Genomic DNA, 23,676 nt, shown 5'->3' with positions numbered 1-23,676 from the left:
TGGGGCGGGGATGGGGGGCAGAGAGAGAGGGAGAGAGTGAATCCCGTGCATGCTCCGTGCTGTCAGCGCAGAGCCCAGTGCAGGGCTTGATCTCACAATTAATTAATTAATTCACGACCTGAGCCAAGATCAAGAGTCATCCACTAACTGACTGAGCCACCCAGGTGTCCCCTTTTCACTGTGTTGATACTGACTTTTGATGCACAAAAGTTTCAAATTTTGATTTAGTCCAGTTTGTCAATGTTTTTTTTTCTTTTTCTTTTTTTTAATGTTTATTTTTGAGAGAGAGAGAGAGACAGATCGCAAGCAGGGGAGGGGCAGAGATGGAGACACAGAATCTGAAACAGGCTCCAGGCCCTGAGCTGTCAGCACAGAGCCTGATGCGGGGTCAAAGCCACCAACCACGAGATCATGACCTGAGCCAAAGTCGGCCGCTTAACCAACTGAGCCACCCAGGTGCCCTTAGGATTTTCTCTGGCGCCTATGCTTTTGGTGTCATATCTAAGAAATCATTGCTAAATCCACTGTCATGAAGATTTCCTCGTATGTTTTCTTCTAAGAGTTTTATAGGTTTAGCTCTTATATTTAGGTTTTTTATTCACCTTTTGTTAAATTTTGTATGTGGTATACAGTAAGGCTCCAACCTCATTTCCCCAGCTGCCAGGAATATTGACTAAGGCTTGTGAGCCTCAGAGCTCAGATCCTCTGCAGGAATTGACACCATCCCCTGCCCTATCCTGGAGCATTCTCTCCCCACGTGCGGCCCACACTCTGTGATCAGTCAGTGTGAGAATGCAAAAGTCTGCCTCCCTTGCTCGGTGTAGAACAACTCCCAAGTGTCATCACCGTTCCAAAGCTTGTTACCGTGTAACCTCCGCCTCCTCCAACCCAGTGGTTTAAATTCAAAACAAACTGGGGGCACCTGGGTGGCTCAGTCAGTTAAGCGTCTGACTTTGGCTCACGTCATGATCTGGCAGTCCTGGGTTCAAGCCCCGCGTCGGGCTCCGTGCTGACAGCTCAGAGCCTGGAACCTGCTTCAGATTCTCTCTCTCTCTCCCTCCCTCCCAAAGTAAATAAACATTAAAAACAGAACAAACAACAAACCGCAGCAACAACAACAAAACACTTTTTAAGTAGATGTTCGCATTATCCATTTACTGCCTTGCATGCAGCTCCAAATCTACCTTTATTGTCTGCTTGGTATTGAGAGAGATGGGCCCTGTAATTTCCCCCCTGTACCAGCTGCCACAGCGTTTCATCAGGAGAGAACCCTGGAGGGACACTGGAAGAAAAAGCCATGCTCTTTTTGGTCCCAGGGTGCTCCTCTCAGCCAGCTCTTGGAGCACCCACAGCCTCTCCATGCCCGGCTCCTGCCATGTGTGGCTGTCCACAGTGCCCGGCTGCTTCCTCCAGTACCCCTGGGGCAGCTTCACGGTAGATTGCTACCAGTGAGGCACCAGCCTGTGAACAGCTTCCCTGGCGCTCTTTGGGTGGTTTGGCAGTGAGCTCTGAAGTATGGCAACTCCCTGCGGACAGGTCCCCTCAATTCCTCCAGAAGGTAGATTTCCGTGAGTTCTACCAGCCCAGCATTTCAAGAACTTCTGTGCCCAGTGAGCCACAGCACTTTCCAGTGAGGCCCGGTTCCCAGGGCTGGAGTTGCTGCTTCCTTGAACGAACTCTCTCGGCCCCTGGGGGTAGTGGCTGCTCCTTGTGTCTGCTGTTCCTGAATCCTTTAGAGTTCTCTTTTCTTTCTTACCATTCGATCCCTCATTACTCTAACCTCCTGTTGGAGTCAATAATTCTCTATACTAAAACTTCCCTGTTTTATTTATAAGACTTCTGTCTCCTAATTAGACACTGAGTGACCCAGTCAGTTGTAAAACAATATGCATGGTATTAGTCTAGTTTGGCAGGAAAAATATGACAAACTCTATACAGAAAAAAAAAAAAAAGAATCTGCTGAAGGGAGAATTAAGAATGTGTTGGGTTACTTTTATAATCAGGAAAAATATTTAGAAGGAAAGTAAATAGCATATGAGCTAAAGAGATTCTTGATAGACACTGAATACTTAACCAAGTAAAGTTAATTGGTCTTAGGTTATAAAGCTTTGCTACTCAAAGTATGGTTCTTGGACCAGCAGCATCTGAAAGCTTGGTATAAAATCCAGAATCTCTAGGCCCATCCCAGACTTACTCTCTCAGAATCTGTATTTCAGTAATATCCCCAGGTGATATATATGCCTATTTGAGACATAAAAGTTCAGGATGCCCTGCTACAATGAGCAAACTTAATAAGTAGCCTTAGAAAAATAACCTATCTCTCTCAGACGGAGCTACCGGCTAGTTTCTAGAGAATTTATTGGGTGGAAATGGCTAGGCCAGGACCTTCTAAGCAGTGTTAAAAATTTTATTTTTTTGTATTTATATCTATCATGCTTCTGAAGTCTTATGTGATTACACTGATTTGTTATTTATTGATGAATGATCACACAATCACACAAGAATGACACATGAATTAACACATTCAGTTCCCCCCAGAAAGCAGAGCCAGAGGCTTTTACACTGATATTTGGGAGCACCATCCAAAGAGGAGGAGGGCGGGATAAGGAGAGAAAAGCAGGGAGAAGAGAACGCTGATATGGGGTGCAATACCATACTGACTGCCGCTAAACACAACTAAGTAAGTATAGGAACATGTCCCAAGATACACGGCTACATCTTCTCTGGACTGTCCAGGCACCAGCTCCTCTCTGTCATCAGTCTAGTGTTCACCGGCCTCCCACACATCAAGTTACACGAGCATGGGTATGCGTGCATAAAGAAGTCTCATGGGAGAGGTGACAAGAAGGTCCTAGACTGGAGGTGAGAAGCGGATAGAATAAGCAGGAATGAGGTTCTGCCAGACTGCACCAGTCTGAAGTTGTCCAGAGCCCATAGAAAGCTGGTCACCATAGGGCTGCAGGAATTTTTACCTCAACACCCAGGATTCGTTGTCTCACCACTTCAAGGAATGAAGAGGTGGACGCAAAATGAACAGCATGGAAAAGTTTATTAGAGTATAAGATTGGAAAAGAAGAATAGTATGAAAACTGTCTTTACGAAGAAGGGACATTTGAAAGTGAATCCTGCGACCACAGGCAAGGGTCCTTGTTTTATAAGGTTCTGGTCAGCCCCCCTTCCCTTCCCCCTTGTTCCTTCTCAGGTCCCATCTTTGTTGGCTTGACAACTCAAGGTGCTGGGTTGTCCATTCCTGACTGGTTGGATTCCATTGTGTGAAGAGTCAGATGGGTCATACTGTCCCTCGTATGACCTAAGTTTTACGGTTTAGCTAAGTATTTTGATTGTCAAATTCTGGAGGGGAACCTGAGGGGGAGTGGTAGTATCTGTTACATTCTTAAGAGGGACCTTACGCCTAAGGGGGTTTGCTCTAGTTAGAAATTCCCAGCATTGTTCCAAAATATGTGTCTTTCCCCATCCAGGGACCCCAGGTCCTAATCCTTTCCTTCTCTGCCTATTTTATCCTATTTTTCCCTATCAATAGCAGCAGATGAAATAAGGGAAATAATTGATAGGTAAGATTGAGAGGACCCAAAGGGGTAAGAGGTGTCTGATACAGGAACATAATTAAAAGAGCATTACAGGAGTGCCTGGGTGGCTCAGTTGGCCAAGTGTCCAACTTCGGCTCAGGTCATGATCTCACGGTCCGTGGATTCTCTCTGCCCCTCCCCCACTCACTCCCTGTCTCTGTCTCTCTCAAAAATAAACAAACATTAAAAAAATGGAAAAGTCAGTATGTATAACTGTGCTGTTTCTCAAATAATCTAGTGACATTTCCATTTACTTTTAAGAATGTGTCAGAGATGCCCGCAGATTAAATCTTTTTGAGATAAATCAATTACAAATGGACGTTACAAGGATGAATAATGAAATAGAGTTCCTGAAGAAGAAAATACTTGATCTGAAAAAAATTAATGAAATTCTAGGGTATGTATTTTTTTTTTAATTTGGTACATGAGGGAGTTGGGGTCTGTGACTGGAGTGTGAAAATTATCCTAAGGGGTTTGCCTTCTGTTTCTGAACTGGTACAGGGTAAGTAGGAGGTGGGTATCACGTCTAGCAGATGACCCTGACTGCTGAGGGGTGTGTGATGACTGCGCAGAGCTGGGGAGGAGAGCAAAAACTTCTTTCACCACTGCAGTTAGGAGACCCGTAACATTTCAGAGGCCATCCAGCTTCTCAGCAGCAGCTACTGTGTGTAAGTCATACACGTCCTTGCAAGCCCCCTCCAAACAGAGGCACACAAAATTTTTGTTTTGATGTTTATTTATTTTTGAGAGAGAGAGAGACCGAGTGCAAGCGGGGAGGGGCAGAGAGAGAGGGAGAGACACAGAATCCGAAGCAGGTTCCAGGCTCCAAGATGTCAGCAGAGCCTGACGCAGGCTTGAACTCATGAACCGTGAGATCATTACCCAAGCCGAAGTCAGACACTTAACCGACTGAGCCACCCAGGCACCCCATGGTTTCCATTTTAGTAAAATTAAGTTTACAAACTCCAACACTAAAAAGAAGTCTTTCTGGGTACTATATATATATATATATATATATATATATATATATATTATAATATATATATTATATATAATATTATATTTATATATATAAATATTTATTAATATTATATTATTAATTATATATTATATTAATATAATATATTATATATTATATATTATATATTATATATTATATATCAATTATATATTAATAATATTAATATTATTATATAATAATATTATATATTAATAATTTATATTTAATATATTAATATAATAATTATAATTAATAATATATTAATATATTAATAATATATAATATATTATATATAATATATATTATATAATATATATTACATATTATATAATATATATAATATAATATATAATTATATAATATAATATATTATATTAATATATTAATTATTAATTATTAATTATTAATTATTAATTATTAAATAATTAATTACTATATTAATTATATTTTATAATTATATTATATATAATATAGTATAATATAATAATATATTAATATATTAATAATATATTAATATAATAATATATATTAATAATATTAATATATAATATAATATATTAATATTATTATATTATTAATATAAATATATATTATATAATATATAATATTATATTTATATATATTTATTAATATTATATTATTAATTATATATTATATATTAATATAATATATAATATATATTATATATTAATTATATATTAATAATATTAATATTAATATTATATTATTATTGATATAAATATTACTATATTTATATATATTATATATTATATAATATATAATATTTAATATATAACATATATATAAATATAGTATCGACCTTGGTACATTGTGACTAGGTTAGTTTCTTAAAGATATTCAGCCATAAACTACTGGAGGTCTGAGGATGAGATTGGTTCCCAGCAGAGGGGTCAAAATTTTATCTGTAATTAAAGGAGAGATATATAACTCATATATATTTAACTGCCTGTCGCTCAGATTCTGACACTTGTTAGTTTCTTTCCTTTATTCTTGAGCTGTGTGTCAGAACTTCACCCCTGTGCACCTCATTTTCTCCATCTGTAAAATGGGGATTACAAGCTTGAATTTATGCAGCTCACGGAGGAAGAGATAGCTTCTAAAAGAAAAACCAACAAAACCTTAAGAACAACTCAGCCTCATGAGCAAATTTACAAGACGAATGCATAGATATCAGAATGTCGGTTTGTTAGAGGAAGAAATGTTCAAAGAGTCCTCATGAAACAAAGAAATCTTGGGAAGCTACAATAATCAGAAAGTTGCTTGGTGCACCTGGTATCAAAGCATCAGTAATTAGGGGGAGAATTCAAGGTCCAGGATGCCTCTCCCATATCAGGCCTTCAGAGCACCTGTTCTGGGGGACGTTCTATGAAAAAGAAAGTACATGAGAACTTTAACCCCTATTGGGGATTCACAGTGCAGATTTATGTATGGTGCATGCCAGTCACAATCGCCAGTCTGCTGTATGAATTAGACTACCAATTTCTAAACTAATCACAAGGAAGATAATACCCAAGCTGGAATACTCAAGTCAGTTGGCCAGCACATCACACCTCCATAGACCAGTGATTCTCAAACTTGGGTGTGCATCAGAATCACTTGGGAGTGCTTGTTAAAACACAAATTACTAGAAAGCTCCCAAGTTTCTTATTTAGTAGGTCTAGGGGGTGGGAATAAGAACTTGCATTTCTAGCAAGTTCCCAGGTGATGCTTAGGCTGCTGGTCCTGATCACACTGTGAGAATTGCCGTTCTAGAGAAATCTTTATAGAAAGGCAAACCATAAGCATAAGGTGGGTTTCTTGATAAGCTAGTGTCCCCAAGGTCCAATCTCGTTGCATCCGCTTTTCAAAGAATGATGCGTATCAAGATGCCAACACTCTCTAGCAGGCAGTCCTCTCCTGGACAGTCCTCAAAAACTGAAAGCTCTTTGGGTGGGTTTTTCCTTAGGTCCTGTGTTCAGTTTGGGTGCTGTCTTCTCAACCCATCTCAATACACCTAGGTTTTTTTTTTTATTTGACTTGTTTTGTTTTGCTTTGCTCCTTAGGTTGATTCATTCTTAGAAGGAATCCTCTGCTAGACCCACAAAGCACCCATTATCTTACCCTCTCTACTCTAGGCTTTTTATTGCATTTCCATGGTAGAATTGACTTCTGGAAAATAAACTTACCAACAACCTGTTTCCATTTTCCTGAGCCTTTGCACACAATCCCCCTGAACTAAAGTCTTTAGCCCTGAGGACTAGAGAGAGGCAAAAAGTCTTTACATTTTAGGAGTTTTAAAAAAGGAAAATATAGAAATGGTGCCAATTGCCCCTCCTTCAAGTCCTGTATTGTTAGTTCTGGGGTAGGTGTTTCTCACAATCATTTTTTTTTAAGTTTATTTATTTATTTTGAGAGAGACGGAGAGAGTGCAAGCAGGGAGGGGCAGAAAGAGAGGGAGAATCTCAAACAGGCTCCTTGCTATCAGTGTAAAGCCTGACGTGGGGCTTGAACTCAAAACTAAGATCATGACCTGAGCTGAAAGCATGATTTGAATGTTCAACTGACTGAGCCACCCAGGGGCTCCTCTCACAATCTTAAGGTCTTTCTCAGATGGATGTGGCCAGAAAGAGATATGTGAGGTTAATGTCTCTTCTTGAACTCAGATTTGGCTGCAGCTCGGAGAGGGTAAGAACATTCAAATTAGTTTTCAAGCTTCTTCTGAACACTCAAGATAGACTTTCCTCTCTCGTCTCTGACTCCTGTCTGTCAGAGGAAGGCTCGCTTTCTCCTGGGTCCTCCATGCAGGACAATGGCGTAAGAAGGTGGCTGGAGGGGATGGTGAGAGGTTTATCTTCCTTTGACTTAACTGGATGTCTCGGGGTAAGATAGTTATGGCAATGCTACATATCAAGTCATTTGGTCAGATTCCATTCATCTGTTCAAAACTGTTTTTGAATCTCTGTACACTTGAAATGAAAATAACCCATAGTTATTTCCTGGTATGTAGGGGTGGGGGGTGGGGGTGAGGTAGGACCACATGACATTTCTGCAGCGGTAAACAGTTGTAAGATTTACATTTGTCTTGTGGTTCCCTTTATCCTCCTCTCAACCAAGTTTAGGTAGTCACAAATACACCTCTAAAATAAGCCTGCCTTACAATTTCCCTCTCTGTGGTGGTCATCTCAGCAAACAGACTTTAAATTCCTTTCCTCAAAGCCGTACGTTTGGGGCCATGAATAGTTCTTTCCTCCTAGTGAACAGCAAGAGGAGCTGGTGAGGAGGCACGAAAAGTTGGTGCTGTCACTCAACCACACGATGGAAGAAAAAGCTGCTGTCACTGTTTACATCAATGAGACTTACACCAAAATAAACTCGGAGAAAAAAGAGTTAGAATTCCAAAACCAACGTCTCAAAGAAATACAGGAACAAATGGAAAAAGAAAAAGCGAAATATTTGGCAAGAAAACAAAAATTGAATCAAGAGGTAAGTGGCGCCATTTCCTTTTTAAAAAAAATACAGAATTGTACAGAATCGCAGGCAGGAAAGGGGAAATCATTTACGTGTTCTCAAGGCTAGTTAGCGTTCTGTGTGGTATCTGCTGTGAACACTGGGATGGGACTAGAGCAGAGACCCAAGCACAATGGAGCCCCTTGGGGAAGACACTGACGTGTCATAGCATCTCAGCTCATGGGAAAGATTATGAGTGACAGGATTTGTAACACTGGGGTGGCCCCTTGCTCCTATGCGGCCCTATAGGGACAAGGAGTTTGTCTCCATGGCATCTCGTTGCCTCTGACCGTTCTGAGGCCATGTCTCTATGGACAGGACTGGGGAGGGAGTTCAGCCCTGACGGAGGCTTCAGCTCCTACTGGATGAATCTGAGCACAGCAGCCTGCAGAGGGGCGAGGCAGAACCCAGGGCTCCAGCAGAAAAGAGTATTTTGAAGGGCACCTGGGTGGTGGCTCTGTCGGTTAAGCACAGACTTCAGCTTAGGTCATGATCTCATGGTTCGCGAGTTTGAGCCCCACGTCAGGCTCTGGGCTGACGGTTCAGAGCGTTGCCTGCTTTGGATTCTGTATTTCCCTCTCTCTGCCTCTCCTGCTCACGCCGTCTTTCTCTTAAAAAATAAATATTAAAAAAAATTTTTTTAAGAGAATTTTGAGATTAGCAGTATTGGGAGGGTGGAGTGAGAATAACTATTGCATTTTGTTGTCTGCTAGACGGTGTTAATTAAAATTCACCATCAGAATGGCTTGTGATCTTTCCTCTCTGTTCTGCTCCAGTTACCCCAGGAGAGGCAGGCCTATCTCTCTATAGGAAGTGTTCTAGCAGTCTTCCTTATCCCCCAGGTGTGGCCGCCTAGCTCCTGATGAGAATTGCTGTTGAGTTCCTGCCTCTTCCCTGTGCATCATGGGAACGGGCATAACTTAATGCAGAAAATTGGCCAGGGCTCACAGCCCTGCTGGAAGGAAGGCTGGAAGATTTGATAAATTGCCTTTCTTGAGTCTTAGTTAAAATCTAGTGGAATACATTCTGGCAGTGGCCAACATTTGGTTCTTACAGTGACGATTCTCTGATAAGATTTGGACTATTGGGGCACCCGGGTGGCTCAGTCGGTTAAGCATCCGACTTCCGCTCAGGTCATGATCTCGAGGTTTGTTAGTTCGAGCCTCGTGTGGGGCTCTGTGCTGACAGCTTGGAGACTGGAGCCTGCTTCGGATTCTGTGTCTTCCTCTCTCTGCCCCTCTCCTGCTTGTGCTCTGTCTCTCTCTGTCTCTCAAAAAATGAAAAATTAAAAAAAGAAAAAAAAGACTTGGACTATTCATGAATTCCAATCAGGTCTTAGCTTCTTTATCCTTCAAAACACCTATATCTTCAGAAATAGTTTTACACTAAAACCATGGATTTTCTCAACTATAGACAGGTTAGCCCTTGTCATCTTTGGAATGGGCACTTTTTGGAGTAGCTGGCAAGGAGTCTTTCTGGCAGTCTATAGCTGCTAAACAGAATTTGTAAAAGCTGAGTTCCCTGGATCTTTTTAGGCTCCATGGGGCAGGGATTGTGGCTTTAATTCACTGCTGTATCCAAGCACCACACGCATGATAGGCACTCTATAATATGTATTGAATGAATGAGTTTCTAACTTCCTTTTCAGCCTTAAGGGGAAGTGTTTCCACCTTCCTGTTCTTTTTTTTTTTTTTTTATGTTTATTCATTTTTGAGAGGGAGAGAGAGACACAGACAGACAGACACAGTGGGGGAGGGGCAGAGAGAGAGGGAGACCCAGAATCCAAAGCAAGCTCCAGGCTCTAAGCCTTCAGCACAGAGCCCAACTCAGGGATCAAACTCACTAACCGTGAGATCATGACCTGAGCTGAAGTCAGATGCTCAATTGACTGAGCTACTCAGGTGCCTCCCTTCCTGTTCTTTAATATAAATGCTAAAACACAAGAAAGGAAACCCAGGGGGGCTTCAGTTAGGGAATTTGCCAGCATGACACATTGTTCTTCCATATGTGACTAGTCTTTCTCAGAGATCCACACACTTTTTCTGAAAAGGGCCAGATAGGAAATATTTAGGGCTTTGTGGGCCCTCTCTGTCACAACTACTCAACTCTGCTATTTTAGCATGAAAGGAACGGTACTTAAATGACTGAGAGCAGTTTTACAACAACAGATTGATAGATTTGGGGCCCACTACTAGAAGTTTGCCTACCTTTGGTCTATCTCCCTGGAAAAGGGCACCAGTTAAGATACTTTCAGATGCAGGACACCTGCGTGGCTCCATTGGTTAAGCATTGACTCTTGATTTCAGCTCAGGTCATGATCTCCAAGTTTGTGAGTTCGAGCCTCACACCTGGCTCTGTGCTGACAGCATGGACCCTGCTTCAGATTTTCTCTCTCCCTCTCTTTTTCTGCTTGCCCCTCTTCCGCTCTCTCTCTCTCTCTCAAAATAAGTAAATAGACATTAAAAAAAGATACTTTCAGATGCAAATAGCAGAAGCCCTAACTCAAATCTGTCTTAAATTAGAACATTTATTATCTCACACAGTAGGAATTCCCAAGGTAGAGGGCAGCCTCCAAGACTAGTTAATTTAGTGGCTCATCCCTCCTCTCCTCCATCCCTCATCTTAAGGCTGGCTGTGTTCGTGGTCATAAGATGGCCACCAATAACAACTGGGTTGTATGCTTCCTTATTCAAGTAGAAACAGGAAAATCTTCTCCAACCAAAGACCATAAGTCTTCTTGCTGTGTCTGATCTGGCCAGGTCATGACAGCACCCACCCCTCGAACAATAATGGATCCTAAGGGAGTGCCGTGTGCCAGTGGGATAGACCAAGTGGGGTGGATATTATGGAGTCAACCACCATTGTTCACTAAAGGCACATGATAGGCTATGGTAACAACCTGTTAACTTCCTTTACTTCCTACAAGAAAGGAAAAACTATTAAAGCTGTCAGAGTCTACAAATCGTAAGCTCTCCCCTTACACAAAACAAAATATTTTTTGCTAATACTGTTTCTGAGATTGCAAGACCTTGGGAGAAGGCCTAGGCCAAAGAATAAACACAGAATTCCAATTTTCAACAAAATGGATTAATCACAAGGTTCCATTCATATGCACCTGTGCCCTGGTGCTGAGATAATTGACAATGGTCATGTTCATTCACAAGACACTTCGGGTGCAATGGCTGATAGCTTTGACAGAAAGCCACCCAAACATACATTGTCATAACTCTTTAATACGGAGTTGAATATGCCTTCTCAGACCTAACGACTTAGTTAGTTACCTTGTTCTTGATAATTCATTTTGCCAAAAAAATGCATTGATATATATATTTTTTTATTTTTTATTTTTTAAAATTTACATCCAAATTAGCATATAGTGCAACAATGACTTCAGGAGTAGATTCCTTAGTGTCCCTTACCCATTTAGCCCATGACTCCCCCCCCATACAACCCCTCCAGTAACCCTCAGTTTGTTCTCCATATTTATGTTATGTCTCCATATTTATGTCCTCCATATCTGTTTTGTCCCCCTCCCTGTTTTTATATTATTTCTGTTTCCCTTATGTTCATCTGTTTAGTCCCTTAAAGTCCTCATATGAGTGAAGTCATATGGTTTTTGTCTTTCTCTGATTAATTTCATTTAGCATAACACCCTCCAGTTCCATCCACGTAGTTGCAAATGGCAAGATTTCATTCTTTTTGATTGCCGAGTAATACTCCATTGTGTGTGTGTATGTGTATATACATACACATCTTCTTTATCCATTCATCCATCGATGGACATTTGGGCTCTTTCCATACTTTGGCTACTGTTGATAGTGCTGCTATAAACATGGGGGTGCATGTGTCCCTTCGAAACAGCACACCTGTAATCCCTTGGATACATGCCTAGTAGTGCAATTTCTGGGTCATAGGGTAGTTCTATTTTTAGTTTCTTGAGGAACCTCCATACTGTTGGCCAGAGTGGCTGCACCAGCTTGCTTTCCCAGCATTGATATATTTGATTTTGATAAGAAGATGACTTACTTCATTGGGTCTGACAAGTAATCAGAATATGTTTCATCTTCGTAAAATGGTAAGATGTTGTCCAAGACTGCGTGCTGCCCAGTCTCCAGTGATTTTGTTGACTCTATTTTTAGTCTGTTTTCTTTCCCATTAAAAAAAAAAAAAGTGAATTCAGGTATCCAGGCAGTTCTTCATTTTCTTTCTTTGACTTTCCTGATCTTATTAGCTTACTATATATCTGGTGACCATTGCTAAGGTGTTTTACTAGCAAATTGCTACAATGGCTGTTGCTTTTATAATTTGCTATTAATGATCATTGTCTTATTACTCTTATAAGTTTACTGTTTCGACATTTATGATTACAGTTACTTGTAGTTCAGTATTCTTCCTGTGATGTTGCAAAACAAGCAAACCCTGGGTTGGTTTCTTTTCTTTTTTTTTTTTTTTTTGTTTGGTGTGTGTGTGTGTGTGTGTGTGTGTGTGTGCGCGCGTGCGTGCATTTTGTTGTTGTTGATAGACTGACGATGGTATACTTAGATTGAGTATGACTTAGGTTGACAAAATAAAAAGATTGTCTAAACTTTGTTGTTCTCATAAGCTTTTTGACTGGCTTATTCTGTATATCACTACAGATTGAGGAATATAAAAAACTCTGTGAATTGAAGAGAAAGGATACTTATCAAAAGAAGAAAGAATTGGATACATTAAAACTTAAAGTGTCAAAAATGAGAGAAACAGTTAGTACCAGGACAGTGGTAAGAAAGAATAAACTATGTCTCTCCAGGCCTGTCCAGGGCACCTTGATATATATATATACATATACACTGTCTTAAATATAACCAGCAGCAGGTGCTTTTTTAAAGGAGCTGATTTTAATCTATCTGCATGCCATTCTGAGAGAATGTTTTCGGCGTGCTAAGGTTTTCTGACACTTTATTTAAAATGGTATAGTGCGATTGTGTTTTTTCTTTGGGAATATGGTCAGAAGAAGGAAGCTTGAATTACCTTAGGTACAAATTGCATTTGACGGACCAGAATACTGTAAAAATGGGTTTTTAAAATGCACACAGAACTGACCAGGTGCATACAGAACCATATATAACATCTCCATGAGATTGTTTTATTTTACATAACAAAATGAATAGCCATGGGCAAATTCCTTAATTCTGAATGTGTGATAATAAAACAGCTTAGGCTTTTGATTTATATTGGCTACAGGAGCATTAATGTGGAAAGGGGACTATTCGTATGAAGTAGAAAATACTTCAGAGCTCTGTGCTTCTATTTTTTAATATTGATAACATTGATTGAAAACCAGCCCTCATAAATGTTTTGTGAGGATTATCCTTATTTTAAAGATAAGAAAACTGAAGCTTATTCAGATGGTTCTAATGGAAGAGGGTAATGATAATACCCCTTCTGTGTTAATTAAAACAAATGCCTGCTAATCTTCTATTACAATTAGTTGAATTAACGAGTCTTTGGTGTATTTCTTCTATCTGTATTGAGAATTACATGTAAAACTATATGGGGCAACAGTCATCACATTTCTTACCAGAAACATCACACTTCTCATCAGAATACTCAGCTACTTCCCTTATACTTTTTATAGAGTGGTTCTGATCATTCTGATCATCTTAGTTACAGTGTGTCTATTATGATATCCAATTACACAATATTAGTAGAATCAAAATTTCTCCCCAGTATGTGTATTTAAGATCATTGGGGTGCCTGGGCAGCTCAGTCAGTTAAGCCTCCAAATCTTGATTTTGGCATAGGTCACGATCCCAGGGTCGTGGGATTGGGTCCAGGTCATTAGGCTGCGTGCTGGGCGGGGAGGCTTCTTAGGAGTCTCTCTCCCCCCTTCTGCCTCTCCCCCACTCTTGCATGCAGGTGCAATAAATAAATCAGTAGATAGATAAATAATCATTATCTGTTTTTCAAATATCTATATAGTAAGCAAGCATGAGTGAGGCTAGATTCAAAGGAGAACAGAAGGGTTATATCAGATAGACTTTATCGGCAGGCCCAAGCTCCTGCCTTTGTTTGGGTCTCATAGGTCATGAGTCAGGTACTCCATCAACCCAGCTTGGGAAGACACAGTATATATTCCTTCACCTGCTCTCCAAAGATCTCTAAGACCAAATTATGCAAGACTAGAAGATGGCAAGGATAAACTCACCTCCAGCATCATCGCCACCTCCCATAAGCCAACATGCCCACCCTAACTCCACTTTACTGCAGGAGAATAGTGTTTAAAGCACAAACTTGAGTGTCACAGAGACCTGGGGTTCAAATTTTTAACTCTATCAACCTGAAGTTTCCGCACCTATAAAATGGGGTGATAATACTGCCTACTTCAAAGGGCTAGAAGCTCAAGTGAGGTCATGCCCATAAGACTTTTAGCTGAGTGCTTTGTATTTGGTAAAGGCGGTTATTGGGGTTGTTACTCTCACCATCCACGATTAGAAAACAGGGTTTGGCTGTGGACTGAGACAACAGGAAATTCCAGGTTAATCTTCCAGGGGGGTCTTCATTTTAGATGACTCTGCAGCCCGGTCAAGCTGAGGTGATGTTGCCAGAAAAGAATAATGGTGTGTGATTCTTGAGGTGGCCTACATGCCCAGGGCAGGGGGGACTGAAGGCGAGAGGTGACCGATGAGGGGCCTAAATGGGCCTTCGGCACACAGCCACTAATCCTCATGATCGGTCACAGTCCTTTAGACATTGTGCTCATGTTCGACTTCAGACCCTTGTTAACTCTGAAACTAGTTATTGCCCAGAAGTTGAGTCATATGGGTGCTTCAGAGAAAGAAAGAGTTGAGGGGAGCTTTCGTGCACCTGTCTAGTAGGAATGAGAGCACCTGTATTCCCCACCGATGTTTCTCTGACTCCACATTGATGTGCCGGGTTAGATGCCATTAATCTGCCTGTGGTGACTCCATGCCAGGGAGCAGTGGAATTCGATGAACTTTCTCTCCCTTCCATTTCTCCCTCACAGCTGAAGTGCAGACCCAAGGCTCTAATTTGTTTGCTGCCTCCCCCTTTCTTTATTCCAAAACTGCATTGTTAACACATGTGCCACTTGGAGTTTTCTCTATTCATACTTCATTCTTTTAAATGATGTTATATTTTACCACAACACCCAGCTGTTACCTTTCCAAAATACTGATTAATATTAAGAAAACTTCTCTTAACCTGAGCATATTTGTCAGTTAAGGTAATTTGTTTTTACTTTTTTTTTTTTAATAATACTCATTCTAATGTCCTGGAATATTTTGAAAATGATTATGAAAATACAGATTTGTTTTAGACTTATTTTAAAAGGTAGCCAAAATGAATTCATGTCTTAAAAGTTGTTTTTATAGTTTTCATATTCTTGTTGCTATATTTGGTTGCTCTCTCTCCAAAATTGTAGGGTTTTTTCCTGATGATTTCAGAATTATTTCTGTCCAAGTTTGTTCTATGAATAAATAATTTTAATGATTGCTTTTTATCTTAGCTAAAGGTACCCCCAATGTAAAAGTTGAATAAGTGATACATGAATAATTAATGAATTGAACACTTCCATGAATCATTTGGTCACAACTGAATACCATAATTGTATTGAATTATCAATAGGTTCTTAGTGATCACAATTTAGAGATAGCACAACTACAAGAATCAATAAGGCATTGGGAACAAGAGGTTGAAGAAATGAAGAAATCCTGTAAGATCCTGGAGGATAAAATGTAAGTTCAATGCTTTATTTTTACTAAAACATTTCTAGATGTTATATTTTTTCATTAAAAATTTTTTTAATATTAGATTGAGAACTGTATTCTCTTAATTTACTAAAATTTGCAATTGTCAGCTTTATAAAACCACCTCTTCGTTTGGAAATTAACCAGTCTTCCACATGATCAAGAGAAAAAACTGAGGAGGATACAATCCTGTATGAATTGTCCCCAGTTTAGTTCCTGATTCCCTACAAACAAATATGCCCCCAGGGGAAGGCATTAGTGGAACCTCCTGTAGGTTCACCTACCCTTGCTATGATAGTTGTGGTTCTTAGTCAAGGGGGACTTACAGAACTTATTGAAAAAAATACAAGGATATGGGGCGCCTGGGTGGCGCAGTCGGTTAAGCGTCCGACTTCAGCCAGGTCACGATCTCGCAGTCCGTGAGTTCGAGCCCCGCGTCAGGCTCTGGGCTGATGGCTCAGAGCCTGGAGCCTGTTTCCGATTCTGTGTCTCCCTCTCTCTCTGCCCCTCCCCCGTTCATGCTCTGTCTCTCTGTCCCAAAAAAAATAAATAAACATTGAAAAAAAAATTTTTTTTAAAAAACAAGGATATTTCAGGGCAAAACCCATGGGACTAGAACCATAAATGTAAGGAAATCTGTCCATCCCAAGGAACAGTCTCTGCTTCCTTTTGGGAACCATGTTTCATTCTCTATCTACATACTATGTTCTCTCCTTGGGGAGCCCATGGCTAAACATGGCCATTCCAAACCCTCAAAGGTTACCTGTCACAGGTCCATCTATCTTTAGAGATTGGCCCACAGACTTCTCCCAGGAGAATTCCCAGATTTTTCCCATCAGAAGGTGTTTGGCGCAGCTCTGACCAGGAAGAGTGGGGTCTTGTAGTACAAATGTGGTTTCCAGGCCTTCCCCTAGATTCTGCTGGCAGTGTAAAAGACAAATTTTGGACTTAGTAGGTTCCCCAAAAGGCAAGTAACTTCCCATGTGTAATTTCATTATAATATAGCTTATTTCTATGTAGGATTAAATGTTTTGTGATTTATATGTTTTCTAAAACAGCGGTTGCCAACAGTACAGTGCTATTCTACCATCATCAGGCCGTAAAATAGGCAATAATCTTTGCACTCAGGACCAGATTTAAAAATATAAAATCTTGGGGTGCCTGGCTGGTTCAGTCAGTGGAGCCTGTGACTCTTGATCTTGGGGTTGTGAGTTTGAGTCCATGTTGGGCAAAGAGTTTACTTAAAAATAAATAATTTTTTAAAAAGAAGTATAAAAGCTCGAGTCATACTACAACTAAAACTCAGAATAAAAAAATCTTTTTCTTTGAAAGTGATTCAATAGTTTTAGTTCATGCATATTTTGAAGAAAAACTAGGCAAATAATCATAGAGGAAGATACAGATCAGGTCTTCAGTTATTTCTAGGAGTTATGATTTAAAAACTTGCTATACTGATGAAGTTTTATTGATAAGTAGTCTTCATGTTAGCTAATTTGTTTTAAATATACAGTCAAGAATGAAATGGGGATTCATTGATCTTCTACTTTAATGGCTCATCATTTTTTTTTTTATCCCAGCTTTTCAAGAGTTTTCATTCATATGGAATCTCTGTGAGGAAAAGTGCATTTGGTTAATTTGGTGATTGAAGATTTCAGTTACCCCCTTTGTTACTAATAAAACTATACCTTTTTTCTTTACTACCAAGCAAATTAAAAGAAAATTGTTACGTTCTTTCTGTTTTCTCCTTTAGTTCATTTACTCAATTTATGGAGGTGAGAAAAGGCACCTAAATCTTGGTTGGTAGATTTGAAGAGTCAAACAGTGTTGTTTTATAATAGTCCATAAGATTCTTTAAGAATAAATTATACGATAAACTAAAATAATTTGCACAAACTCATCTTCCTATTAATCAATAAACTTTATTTTTCCCCCATAAAGTCTTTAATTTCCAAGCTTGTTACATGTTTTGAGGTCCAAATATTGAGGAAAAACAAATCACTCAAACATGAGTTGAAATTCTGTGTGTGGACAGTTGAGAGAACATAAATTCTCCACAAGTCCACAGGAAGCATCGATAGTTTAAACCTTATTCATTATTATTATTGACGTCCAGCATGATGCGTTTGCATAATAAAGACAAATCCTGTGCCTACGTTTCTAACCGAGTATGGTCTTTCTTCACCATTCAGCTAGTTTTCAGCACACAGGAAGTTGGAAACTAAATGTTGTGTATAAATGGTATCGAATTTGTGACCCTGAGTATACACTTACCATTGCAGTGTAGAAGGTTATGAAAATTATAGATGCTTTTTTAGAAGGGTTGAAATGACTTCAAGATTTTCCTGATTACCGATGACCTGTACCGCCAAACGTTAATGATTTAGCCTATTCCTTAAAGTTCTTGAATTCTTAATGGAATTTGACACATTCCACCTTCTTGAAATACTTTCTTGACCTCCCAAACATCATATTTTCTTATGTCACTCACTAAACTGCCCCTTTTTAGGGCCCTTTGTTTGTTCCAGTTCTTCTCTCTGGCTCTAAATTTTGGAGTTCTCAGCCCTTCTCTATTCATACTCTCCATACATGATTTGATCCAGTCTTATGGTGTTATATACCTTCTGTACCCCAATGACTCCCAAATTAAATATCCAGCACAGAGTTCTAAATGCATATTTGACCTCTCCAGCATATTTGACCTCTCCGTTTGAAGGATATCTGTTAGATATCTCAAATATAACACGTCCTAAACGGAACTCTTAATTTCCCACCTCCTTGAAACAGCTCTTCCGTCAGTCTTCTGTATCGCCATTTACCTAGTTACTCTAGCCAGAAACCTAGGAATCATGCATCAATCCTGTTTTCCTCACTACCTAACCCTAACCCAACCTCCAGCCAAATCCAAAGGCAGATCCAACTATTTCTCACTACTTCCACCACTTCAACTTTAGTCTGAACCACCGTTTTCTCTTCTTGACCACTTCTGTAGCCTTCTACCTAGTCTGTCTTCCTGTATTGCTGTCTTTCTCCACTAAGTAGCCACAGTCATCTTTACAAGATGTAAATCAGTTCATGTCTCTCCTCTGCTTAAATTCTCCCCTGGTTCCCTTCACAATGATATCTGAACTTCTCCTTTGTCCTTGAGACCCTACGTGATCTAGTCTCTGTCTGCCTCTCCAACTTTCTCATAATTGTCTCTTCACCAAATACCCAAAACTTGTTCTTGCCTCAAGATATTATCACTGACTGTTCCTTCTACACGAAAAGCTCTTTCTTCAGATCTTCACCTATCTGGCTCCTTTTCATCATTCAGGTCTTTCACAGATCATCTCAAGAAGCCTTCCATTACCACCTATCTACAATAATACCCTCACTCTCAGGATTTCTCTGTCCTTCACCCTACTTTGTGTTCTTTAAAGCACTTAACACTATCTGAAATAATAATAATAATTGTTATTATTGTTATTTTGATAACTTGCTTATATTCTACTTCACTAGAGTGTAATTTCCATGAGGGCAGGGACTTCACCTGTGCTGTATCTCTAGTACCTATAATACCTGCAGAGGACAAGTGTTTAATAATTACTTCTTAATAAATGAAGTATTAATTCATCAAACAAGTAAAAAATTTTTTGCTTAGTTTTGTGAATATACCCATAAATATGTTGTATAGGAAGATGGGGACTGGAAGTTTCTGGAGTCATAAATAAATGTGGCTTTACTGGAAAACATGCCCTAATATGAATCTGTTTGGCTTCCTTTGATCATAGGCATTTTTTTATGAATAACAAGGAAAAACTGGAAGATTCATCTAGTGTTGAAAAAGATGAAATTTTGCAGAAGATAAAGCAGGTAGGAAGATGGAAATTACGCCTTTTAGATTATTATTCGTTTTTATTTTTAGTTAATATTTTAAATATATTTGAGAAATGTGAAATTTTCCAAAAGTAGATTTTTCATGATATAATAATGATAATATAATAATATATAGTATAATGTATATTATACTATATATTATGTATTATATATAATATAATATAATAATCATGATCATTTGCAGTAATTGATTTAAAGATTTTTATTCCCTCCCCAAATATTTTAAATATATGAAAGAGCAAATGTTGTCTATGTGAAAGTGAATCTTTGTTTGGTAACTTTTCATGTGGTTATGGTTATAATACATTAGAAATATCCAGATCAATGGGTATTTTTCATCCGAATTATTTAGAAAAAAATGGGACCCTCTTGCTGTTGTGTGGTACCTGTAAAATCTAGCAACCCATACTGTGCTTAGTAAGCAGTGAAATATTTGAGTCAGATTAGCATCCAGGAGAATTCTCTAGACATTTTAAATTTTGGTTAAAAGAAATATCATAAGTACTTAATTACGGGTATAAACCAAAATTTATCCACAAGGTATTCAGTAAAGCATTCCTTATAATAATTGAAAAATTAGGGGGAAGATACAATTAAAGTCCAACAAAAGGGCCTTGATTAAGTAATAGCTCATAATATATTATTGCGTGACAAATAGAATATAAAACAGTACACTGTGGATCTCTTCCATAAGAATGATTTGAACCGGTTACATTCTTTCCATTTGGTTATGAGCTAATGGCATTAGGGACGGCTTCCCTCCAGGTTAGACCTACTCTGATTCTTTAGTTGTGAAGATTCTGAAAGACAGAAACTAGACAAGGTTGGTAGGTTGGCTGGGTGGTCAGTTGGTTGGTTTTTAAAGTTGTCTTTCATTCTCTGGGCAAAGGATTTCTTTTTCCTTTCCGTTTATTTCCTGAAGCTGCCAGGCAGGCTTCAGATGATAGCTCCATAGTTTGCAGGCCCCCAACTGTCTGGAAAATCCAGGACCCCTACACTGGTATGGCTTACTTGCTCAAAGGGCAAATGCAAAGGGGTTTCGCTTTAACCCATAGCCGTCAGCCAAATTCCATGAGTTCAAGTCAGTGACTGCTTCAAAGGGATCAGGGCTCTGACCCATTTACTATTTCCACTGGACTCTTGGTGGCAGCCAATCTTAATTCTCATGAGGTGTAGGAGACAAGTTCAGTGATGAAATTCTATTCTAACTTTATTTTAATTTTTTTTATTACAAGATATTACACACAGAACAGTACACACGCTATAAATATACAATCCTTATGTACATACATATCTTTTGATGGGTATAATTTATTAGTTGCAATGAAGTATAGTTTACCAATCTTTTCCTTTTTGGTTTTTATGTCCTTTGTCATGAAGATATTATTTCATGATCTTCTAGAAGATTTATTGTTTGCCCTTTCACATTTAGGACTACAAGCCATCTGGAATCTGTGTGTGTTGTGTGTGTGCGTGTGCTGTGAGATGGTGGTCAAGGTTCATATTTTTCCATAAGATTATCTAGCACCATTTAATGAAAAGAACATCTTTTCCTGCACTATACTGTAATGGTAAATTTGTCATAAATCAGCGGCAGATCATAAATACATTGTAAATATGTGTGTAGATCTGTGGACTCTCTATTGTGTTCCTTTGGACTTGTCTCCCCTCACATTAAAACCAGACTTTCTTAATTAGCAGCTTTTAACATAAGCCTTTATAGTTAGCAGTATAAATCCTTCCACTTTGTTCTTCCAAGACTGCTTTCACTGTTCTGGGCCCTTTGAGTTTCTGTCAGTCTGTCAAGTCCTGCCAAAAAAACCTGTTTGCATTTGGACTGGGGTTGCATTATATCTATAGATCAGTTTGGGGAGAATGTCACATTCTTACAATATCAAGGCTTCCAATCCATGAAAGTGGTGTAGCTCATTTACTTTAGGTCTTCTTTGTTCCCTTTGACTTATTCACTTTCACTATCATATGTCCACATTTTCTTTTTATTTCTCCTGCTTTGGGATTTATTGGGCTGCTTAGATCTGTAAATTGCTGTATTTTGCAAGTTCTGCAAAATTCTTAGCCGTTATCTGCTCACATATTTCATTCCCTTTCCTCTTGGTCTGAGACTCCAATTGTATATATATGTATGCACGTGTGTGTATACAATTATTTGTGCTAATAAACACATCCTCTATGTTTTTTTACCCTCTCTTTCGTGTTTTCTATCTTTTGTCTCCCCCTGCTGTATTCTGGGCAGGATGGTCTTATTTCAGCTGTTAATTTTGGTTATTGAATTTTTTAAATTGGTGATTTTCAAATCTGCATTGTCTATTTCAATTCCTTGCCATAATTTTCAAGTATGTCTAACATTTCTTTGATTATAGTAAACACAATATTTGTATAGTTCAGTATCTAATTCCACTCACTATCTGATGTTTTTATAGGTTTGTTTCCGTAGTCTTTTGCTTCTGCCAATTTTTTTTTCATGCTGTCTTATTTCCTTCTGTTCCTAGTAGAAAACTGTATACCAGACATTGTATTTGGGGGGGGAAAAAGTTTGTAAAAACAATTTGAAGCTTAGGATGATCCTATCTTTTCCAGGAACAGACTAATTCACTTCCGTCAGATGGCTGGGGTATTACCAGTCCCAAACCACTTTAATGCACCCTTAGGTTCCCTGGTGATCAAAATTAGGCTGGGCCATGGCTTATTAGCTTCCAGTTTACCCTTCTCCAGAGCATGAAGCTTTTTGAGACCACAGGTTAAAGTGGTAGAAGATTTATCAAACTCAATACCTGGATGAACTCTGTTGATTTTTGTCCCTCTTGTCGGGTAAGAGAACTAAAATTCCATTTCCAAGTGGTTTCTTCCATATCAATCAATGTCCTTAGGGTAAAAGGAGTTTTCAGTGCTAGATTTACTACTCTGGATTTTTTTTTTTTTTTTTTTTTTGAGAGTGAGAGAGAGAGCAGGGGAGGGGAAGAGGAACAAGGAGAGAGAATCCTAAGAAAGCTTTACACCCATCACAGAGCCCAATAATGCAGGACTCGATCCCATGACTGTGGGATCATGACCCGAGCCAAAATCAAGATTCAGATGCTTAACCAACTAAGCCACCCCGGTGCCCTCTACTCTGGATTCTTGATTTCTTGTAGAATTAGTCATTATCTTGTTAGTTCTTCAACACTTCTAAGATATTTTTTCATCCAGCTATTCTAGTAATACTCAGCCAAAAGGTTATTGTGAACTACTCAGCCCATCACTCCTACTAAACATAACTTTCTTACCTCTTTTGAAGCAATTCAATAGAGACATTTTAAACACAAACTTCTTGAATACAAAGTTCCCTAATAAACATTAGTTTTGGGGCACCTGGGTGGCGCCGTCGGTTAAGCGTCCGACTTCAGCCAGGTCACGATCTCGCGGTCCGTGAGTTCGAGCCCCGCGTCGGGCTCTGGGCTGATGGCTCAGAGCCTGGAGCCTGTTTCCGATTCTGTGTCTCCCTCTCTCTCTGCCCCTCCCCCGTTCATGCTTTGTCTCTCTCTGTCCCAAAAATAAATAAACGTTGAAAAAAAAATTAAAAAAAAAATAAATAAACATTAGTTTTGTCCTTGAATAGAAATATTTAACAAGAAGCAGATCTAGTATCTCATCAAAGAGGTTTTGAGCAAGAGCTTCTATTGGTGTTACATTTTCTTTTCCCTAGTGTAATTTATCTTCTGGGAAAAGGACTTATGGATCCTGTTGAATGATCTCAGTTTATTAATCTCAATGCTTATTTCAATATGAATGATTTACTCTGTGGTTTTTGCATCAGTGTCTACTACCTTTCTATACTTTTGTCATAATTTATAGGAGAGGCCCCAAAATGTATAACTGCATATTTGATACAGAATTAAATCACTCAACATTTATGGCATAGTTATTGTATGCTAAGTAACATACCCAGTGCTCTAGAGTT

At 39.0% G+C, this 23,676-nt stretch overlaps 1 protein-coding gene across 3 annotated transcripts in view; it reads left to right on the top strand.

Annotated features, from left to right (window-relative positions):
• The window catches only part of CCDC175 (coiled-coil domain containing 175), a 78,351-nt gene that overhangs the window by 6,332 nt on the left and 48,343 nt on the right, over positions 1 to 23,676 (top strand). For 2 of the 3 annotated variants that reach the window (XR_006705054.1, XM_045451129.1), the window contains exons 4-8: positions 3,849 to 3,984; positions 7,842 to 8,070; positions 12,732 to 12,854; positions 15,721 to 15,830; positions 19,613 to 19,694. Coding sequence is in view for 2 of the 3 variants with exons in the window: in XM_045451129.1 (XP_045307085.1) it covers positions 3,849 to 3,984; positions 7,842 to 8,070; positions 12,732 to 12,854; positions 15,721 to 15,830; positions 19,613 to 19,694 (680 nt within the window). In the remaining variant the exon portion in view is untranslated. The remainder of the gene's footprint in view (positions 1 to 3,848; positions 3,985 to 7,841; positions 8,071 to 12,731; positions 12,855 to 15,720; positions 15,831 to 19,612; positions 19,695 to 23,676) is intronic. The other variant, XM_045451130.1, reaches the window with a different exon arrangement.

This window comes from Leopardus geoffroyi, chromosome B3 (genome assembly GCF_018350155.1).
Source record: "Leopardus geoffroyi isolate Oge1 chromosome B3, O.geoffroyi_Oge1_pat1.0, whole genome shotgun sequence".
In the NCBI taxonomy this organism is placed as follows: Eukaryota; Metazoa; Chordata; class Mammalia; order Carnivora; family Felidae; genus Leopardus; species Leopardus geoffroyi.
This window is presented reverse-complemented; position numbering and strand designations above follow the sequence as displayed.